Raw genomic sequence first — 7906 nt, 5'->3', positions numbered from 1 at the left:
ATTTTGACAAGCTCTCCTTAACATATAGCCCCATTTATACCTTTGTATGGTTTTGAATAAAGGGGCGAAAAACAATCCCATCATGTTCATATTTATTGTGCTGACAGTCAAACACCTTTACAAAAATAACAAGATAATGTAGGTAACGTCACAGAACCCATAAACCAGAACTTCAAAACTACAGCCAGGACAACAAAGCTCCCAACATAGCGATCACAAGTGATTTACTATTATACAGTACAAAACCTCAATGAAGTGATTTCTAATTAACAGTGCAAACAGTGAATTTGTGCATAAGGAGAACTGGCTCAAATATCCCACAAAAAAACCCGGCAGTCAGTAGTATATTTGCTATTGACGGGCTACTTAGCAGTTCGTGCTTGCATGCAAAAACCACACAACATGGGAATGTAAAGCATTAAGAGTTTAACGCACTGTGCTTGATGTGAATTAATATAGTGCTTGACCCAAAACAGAACACATTTTCCAAATTTTGTTGTTATTAAAACGAGTTCTTTGTTGTTCTGTGATTTGATCCAGCTTCAGTTTATGGGACCGTTAACAGTGTGCACTTCAATTCAGTTCATCCCCAAAAGACATTTGGTCACAAATATTGGGTAAAATACAGGAAAAATATCTGGCAACTATCACAGAAAGACTACAAAGGTCTAGATTTTCATTAGTATTCAAAAGCATGGCTGTTTTTGCATCCTTAACACATCAAAACAACACAACTGTAATGATTTTCATCTGCGGGGTTAATGTTCATAAAACTAAGCTAATCTTTCACTCATCAACCCCCAAGAGCAAACCGCTTAAATAAAAATCTATTTACAGTGTAAAAATACGTACAGCTTTTCGAAAGTAGTGAAAACGTCAACACAGAGAGGGGGCTACAGCAGGTAAATGCACAGGCTTAGATGTTCATCAGTAGCACTTGTAGTAAAAGTCGAGGCCAGTCAGTCCATCCCATCAGTTCATTCTCTCCTACCTTCGTCTATTCTCCATGAAGGAAAAAAAAAAATAGAGGGAAATCAAAGAGTCCGTTCAGAAAACGACGATTCTGAAGATCCACGATGCCTTTCATTTCTCCGGAAGCATGTTGGTCAGAATGTCAATAAAATTGTCCAGGCCCCAGAGGTAGCCGTCCTCTCGGTTGCCCTCCACCCACGGGCTGCGGTGGTCCAGGGTCAGAGGGGGCGGCATAGGCACAGTCTTTCCAAAGTCTATCATCCAGATTCCGGCCTTGCCGGTCACATCATGGACAAATAATAAGGAGCTGCCCACCACCTGCAGGGAAACACAGCAAGATCTTTCTTATCAGAGCCTGCTTTTAAACGTCAGCAGTGCAGAATGAAGAACAAAGTGGGTCTGGAAAACAAAGACGCATCTCACACCTCATGTGCTTTGAAGAAATCTGATTTTTCCAGCACAGCTCGTAGTTCCTTCAGGCGCTGTTGGTAGCTTCTCTGCGTAAACAGGAAGAGCCAAACAATTAACTTGTTTACATAATGGTTAAACGGATTAATGGTTAAACGAGGCACAGGCAGATGAGACATTATTTCAAATCAAGCAGCCATTATTAAAACTAGATTCTAAAGGTTTTTCATTCGTACTTCATAAAAAAATATTTAATTTTTATTATATGCACAAATATAATTTTTTTTTTTTAATAAGAAAAACCAACATCAAACAAGTATGTTATTCTAAAGAAGATTCATTATTTCAATATCTAAAAACATTAACCATTTAAATTTTAATTACATTATATCATAAAAACTATTATATATTGCTCAATTGAAACAAATTTGTGCTGATATTTTAATTGTTTCATTACTGACAGACAGCAATAAATGAATAAATAATATACAGTATTTGCTGAATATTGCACACTTCTAACCAAAATTAGCATGTTGCTGTCCACAAAGTCCTCCAGGGCTTGGATGACCTCATCTTTGTACTTTGTTCTCTTGAAGTTGGTGTTACAAGTGCCATCTGATTTCTAAAAAAAACAGATATCAAACGTGTCAAAACATTATATAGAAGGCCAAAAATAGATCAAATAAGACACTGATTTCTAATCAGTGTTAGATAAAGAGGTCTGTGTAAATTCGGAGGGTTCCTGAATCATGTCTACCTTGATGCCCTCGATGCGAAAGCCCAGTGTTGCTGTCGAGCTGAGGGTTTCTCTCCACTGCATGTATCTGGTTTTGAGCACCGCCTGCTGGACCCGTTCCTCCTCATCGGGGGCGTCTGGGTCCACCGCTATCATTTTTTCGTACATGTCTTTACGTGGCTGAGGGCTCTCGCGGGCCTTCCTCAATTCTTCCTCAAGGTAAGTCCTGAAAGCATTTATACAGCTCAACATTACCAAGGGAATGACTATTTATTATGAAAACATTATCAAACTGGCATAACAGGACCAGTCCATTACGACGTGAATAGAGCTGTTGGCATTAGTGATCATATTTCCTCCACTGTTGTTTGGACGCTGCCGTCTAACTGTATTAGTTTTAGCCACAGATGCCACACCCATAGAAAGCCCAGAGTCCAGATATTGACAGCAATGAATGATGAAAGGTACAAGCTGCAGTCTGAATGCCTGACTGAAGCACAATTTCCGAAGTACACCAGCACAAGATTTTATCAGTTGATATCAGTGTTGATAAAGATAATAAGTGCACAGATATTTTACTGATATGCTGTCAATTATTTTCATGTTAAAGATGATAAATGTTGTATATTACAATTTAATACTACATTATTTATGAAAAAAAGGATTGCCGTTTAAGATTTCATGTGTGTTTTTGATGGTGGCAAAGGTAAGATACCTGTTAAAAATAACGAAATGTGCACGAACAATTAAATATATAATACATCTACAGATGCTGATAAGTTAAACAAATCTAGAATTATCTGCTGATAGCTTATGAGGAAGAGTATGTTTTGTAATTAAATAGCTATAAGTAAAACTACGACTCCCAATTTGTTTTCCCAGTATTAATCCTTGTTATTGTTTAATTTCAGAATACAAATAGAGATTAATCATTTCTAGAGATGCGCCATATTTTTCAGCTGTCAAAAGCATGAATTTTTATTATTTGTTTATACTGTGCACATAACATGATACGGTAAATATATCATCAGTGAGGAGGAGTCTGTGGCCAAAATTACGCTCGAGTAGCATCATGGAAAATTTATCATGACAAGTTTAAACTAAACTATCAGAACAACCTGAACAGTATAGCTCAGTTACACAATTTTGCCTAAATTGTCCAGTTTTCTGCTAAATGAAATTGTTATATTCATTTTTTGTCAAAAAAAACATTACTAATGGCTTTTACACGTAATCACATGTAAAGACTACTGTGCCATGACTAAAACTTATTTTTGGCATGTCAGTGCATTAATTTAGCAACACACGACAAAAAAACAAAAATAGATTGCGGTCGGTCACTTTGCATGCTGGTTAGATTGTCGCTTCCTTTTCGAATAGAGTTTCTTGGCTAAAATTAGCTGCAATTTGTACCAGTTTTACCAGTTGCCAAAAAAAGCACCGAATTGCTGTATTCACAAATCGCGACATCCTCACCGGCTCCCCATTTTGCAGTCCATGATGCAGGGAGAGTCAAAGTCAGCGAGGAGGTCGTCCATGAGGTTGTAATCCTGCTCGTCACGCTGAGTCACGCCATAGTACCCGGGAACGAAGGGCCGCAGCGAGTCACTCATGAGCTGCAGAAAACACTGCTGCTCGCTCTCGCAGTACTTCTTCAGCAGCCTTCCGTCACTCCCTGTCTGAAAGTTTCCTAAAAGAACACACAAAAACACGCAGAGTCACAAACATTAGCTTTATATCCATTTCACGTGACTTTACAACAAGGCTTAAATGTGACCCTGGACCAGAAATATAATTAAATTAAGGTGTATTGTACAACATCTGTAAGCTGAATGAATAAGCTTTCCATTGATGCGTGTTTGTTCGGATAGAAATACAATCATTTGAAAATATGGAATCTGAGGGTACAAAAAACCCCCAAATGTTGATATTTAAGAACTCTAAAAAATATATTTAATCGAACATGATCTTTACTTAAGATGCTAATGATTATTGGCATAAAAAATATCATTTTGACCCATGCAATATATTTTTGGCTATTGCTACTAAAAAAAAAAAAAATGTGCTGCTCAATTGCAGGGTCACAAAGGTAAAAATATTATCCTTTCAGACGTTTAGGAGGAAAAAAACAAAAAACAAAAAAAAAAAACACAAAAGTATCATTAAAAACAAAGATGAAGACGCAAACCTGCATGGCCGACTACCTGCACCCAGGGTGAGCGCTTTTTCACCGTCACTGGAAGTGGAGACCAGTTCACCATATTCTTTGACTTCTTCCACTGATCAGTCTTCGAAGAGAAGATATCAAAGAAACAAACAAATGAATAAGACTCACATGTCATTTAACACCCTACGACTACAAGCCACCACACACACACACACACACACACACACACACACACACACACACACACACACACACACACACACACACACACACACACACACACACACACACACACACACACACACACACACACACACACACACACACACACACAGGGTTTACAGGGTTTGTTACTAAAGACTTTCCTCGTCTGTTCTCATTCTCCTATACAGTGAGCCGCACTGGGGCACTGAGTGCATTTAGTCAACCTCGGACTCCAACGGACAACTCCCTCTCCTCTATTAACCATAGGTCGAGTTTTTCCCCGTGTGGCAAATCATTGACGACAATCTCGGACTAAACAAAGTCATCAAGCAATACCAAGTGGCTGTGATTAAGAAATAGCTAATCTTAGAAGGACGTTCATGAAACATTTACAGACAGCAGTTGTTTTGCTGCCAGATAAAATGAAGGAGCCAGTGTGCCACTCATGTACATAAGATAAAAATGTCTTCTTTTTTTTTCTTTTTTTTTTAGGCATACATTTTTTTCATGAAATAATAACTCATAACCGTCAATGCATTTTTGACAGTTTGATGTTGCCAAAAAAAGTCAACAAGACCCACTTCAGCGGACGTATCATAAACCTACTTTACACAATAACCTATACCACTGTAACACATGACCGTATGCGTTGTGACTACGTACAGTAACGGATGCGATAATCACAGTCTCTTGAGCGCAAAGATCTCCCAAGCTCTCCGTGTTAACCTTCAAACACGTTCTCTCCGCTCTCAAAGCTCAAACTCTCCAAAACCAGTCAGACAAGAATGGCATTCTCCAGAACAAAGCAGGTGAGGCCCACCACACAGCGCTGGAGGTGCATCCTCTGCTGACCTTATAAATTCAGCTTCAATGGACTATTTACTCGCTATTGTGAGTTTCTCAATGGCCATTTTTTGTACCTTGCATGATCCGTGAAATCAAATCCCATTTACCTTCAAAAGGACTGGAAACTCCAAAGATCCCAATAAAGAGTGTTCCCTGCTGATTTTATGACGTGTCCTTGAATCTGCATATGACTCGCTGTTATCGCAGTGATGTTGGTGAATGGCCTTCTAGAGAGATATTCGTACTAATTAGATGCACTTCTATACAAATCTCTGACTCCGGCACCATCAGAACATGAGAGGAAGGAAAGCGGTTTAGGAAAACGTGTGGAATTATTCCCTTCATTTACAAACGATGATCTTATGACCTGATGCCCATAACGTTAATCAGTTATAATGAGGATTACTTAATAACCGCACAGGCCTATTTCGATCTGCAGCACGCACCTGTGCGCACGCTTGTATTCAATGCGCCTGCAATCAAAAACTTACCATAGTAACTACAGTTTCCACTTAAACGTCACTTAATGTTTCTTTTTTTCAAGGTTCTATTTGTTAAAAAGCATCTAACCGTTTACTTAACATCTTAGTTTGTTCCCAAATTTACTTTTAATCTGTTCTGTTAATATTATTTAATGAACCTGAAGTCACAAGAACAAACAATGAACGATTGTATTTTTATTACCTTAACGAAGATGAATAAATACTGCAGCAAGGTACAGTAGTTAGTATTATTAACTGGTTACCCAACAGGGCAGTTAGTAACTATTAACTAGACATTTTTGCGTAGTCCTAAGTGACTAGCTGGTAGCATGTTACTAGCAATTTTACAAATAGATTGACTAAACTACAAAGTAGCCGCTGTATATAATAATTAAAACGACAACAGTATCAAATTAGTTAAAATGTTACAAACATTAGGTCCATGTCTCATGTAATATTTATGTCTCATGTAAAAAGGTAAAATTACCTGAAGTAAACATTATTCAAACACAGCACCTATTAGTTATAAAGTGAATAAAAGTCAAATATATCTACATTTAACTCTACATAGGTGTTAAAAAATAGCTTTAGCTTTTTAAGTAGACTTAATTTAACAATTTTAGTAAAGTAAGAATTCCTCAAAGTAATACTTCAGTATCCTACAATAGTAAAGTACTAGGAACTACTGAATAACGTTAGTGCCTTATCTAATGAACAGTTGCGAGTAAATTGTAAATCTATTCTGGTTCCCACTGGATTATTTACTATAAATAACAAAGGCTAGTGACATAAAGTCGATACCTGTTCAAATAGATAATCTCAGTCTCGATTCTCACCGTGTGCGGTTCACCTGAAGACTGGTTATATTCGCCGTAGCCCATTAAATCCTCCTCGCACTCCTCGAAAGACGACGCTGGCGAGAGGGCGGTCGAGGACGAGTTGGACAGTTTCCTCAGCGCCAGGGACGAGGCGGGAGAGCCGCTGAGCCCGCTGTCCGAGCAGATTGATTCCTCGTCGGGGTGTGGAGAGCCCGAGCAGGGTCCGCAATCAGTGGCGCACGGCTCGCAGGTAACGACCAGCTCGGGAACGGCAACGCGAACGAGTCTGGAGAGATGCTCCGCCGGCTCCTCGGGGTGGATATCACCCATACCCGCGCAGGGTGCCGGGGCATCGGGCGTTTTAGTCATCGCGCTGCTTCTGATCTACAAGATCATTGAGGCTGTTGATGGGTTTATCCAGATTAGGGCCAAACCCAACGCGTAACCGGCTCGCGCTGGGCACTGCCGCACCTTACGTGACGCGTCGCGCTGCTGCAGAATAAAAGCAATATTGGGCCACTCTCAACGCTGAGGACGCCGTGATCACATTCTTTTAGTCACTGAGAACAAACAATAATCACAGGGGATTTAAAGAACCCGCAAATATTCACGTACAAACAACGTCGACGCGTCTTTCAATAGTTTAAAGTGCATTATTTGCCCAATGCATAGGCGTGTTGTTAAAAGCGTTAGGTTAACACACTTCACATTTTGCCCCGCCCCCTTTTTTTTTTTTTAAAGCTACAGAGCCGAAAATGAACTGGCCAAAACACAATAAATCAGATTTACAGCGCCACCTAACCTGTGGTTGACAACGCAGGTTATAAACCTGAATGTACAAATGCACTTTTTTTTCACATGCTGATCATTTGGATAAAGTACTTAAAGGCACCATTCACTATATATTTTTTAAATGTTTGACCAGGCTGAAATCTTCATAATGTCATATTCCGGAACTAACATTTTATTTTAGTCAAACTGATGCGTAGTATAATTATATAATCTATAGATAATCGTGTTATTTTATGTATCTAGAAAGCTTTTAAAATTATGGCCTCATTACAATTAAAGACAAATTTAATTCATTTGATTTTCTGCATACAAGATTTTGCAGGGGTCACATTAAAAATAAGGGACACAGACTTTGTGAGAAATGGCAAAAATTATTAAATGGCCACAAGTGAAGCAACGTTATATGCCAAAAGACATTGTTTCTGCAGCGTGTACATTTATGCATTTGGCAGATGCTTACTAAGCAACTTCATCAGTACCT

The 7906-nt window shown here is 38.9% G+C and overlaps 1 protein-coding gene across 3 annotated transcripts; it reads right to left on the bottom strand.

Annotated features, from left to right (window-relative positions):
* Positions 1-80: 80 nt before the first annotated feature.
* On the bottom strand, positions 81-7356 carry itpkca (inositol-trisphosphate 3-kinase Ca). 3 transcript variants are annotated; one of them, XM_043221318.1, is made up of 8 exons: positions 6652-7356; positions 5441-5560; positions 4305-4404; positions 3593-3806; positions 2138-2342; positions 1901-2002; positions 1398-1469; positions 81-1290 (listed from the first exon to the last, which is right to left on the bottom strand). In XM_043221318.1, exons 1-8 carry the CDS (start codon positions 7000-7002, stop codon positions 1084-1086), a joined length of 1371 nt encoding a protein of 456 aa, XP_043077253.1. In that variant the 5' UTR covers positions 7003-7356; the 3' UTR covers positions 81-1083. The 3 variants fall into 3 exon arrangements, with proteins under 3 accessions (XP_043077253.1, XP_043077254.1, XP_043077255.1); XM_043221319.1 differs by having other exon boundaries at positions 5441-5557; XM_043221320.1 differs by lacking the exon at positions 5441-5560 and having other exon boundaries at positions 6652-7355.
* Between the last annotated feature and the right edge of the window lie 550 nt (positions 7357-7906).

Source organism: Puntigrus tetrazona, chromosome 21 (assembly GCF_018831695.1).
Source record: "Puntigrus tetrazona isolate hp1 chromosome 21, ASM1883169v1, whole genome shotgun sequence".
Lineage (NCBI taxonomy): Eukaryota > Metazoa > Chordata > Actinopteri > Cypriniformes > Cyprinidae > Puntigrus > Puntigrus tetrazona.
The sequence above is the reverse complement of the archived record's forward strand: the minus strand, read 5'-3'. Positions and strand labels throughout refer to the sequence as shown.

What these genes read in the sequence shown, in the direction of transcription:
- itpkca (XM_043221318.1), bottom strand. Translation starts at nt 7,002, where the DNA reads ATGACTAAAACGCCCGATGCCCCGGCACCCTGCGCGGGTATGGGTGAT. An exon ending in AGTTTCCAGTCCTTTTGAAG is followed by an intron (nt 4,405 to 5,440) that starts GTAAATGGGATT and finishes TTCTCTTCGAAG; the next exon opens with ACTGATCAGTGGAAGAAGTC. An exon ending in GCAGGTAGTCGGCCATGCAG is followed by an intron (nt 3,807 to 4,304) that starts GTTTGCGTCTTC and finishes GTGTTCTTTTAG; the next exon opens with GAAACTTTCAGACAGGGAGT.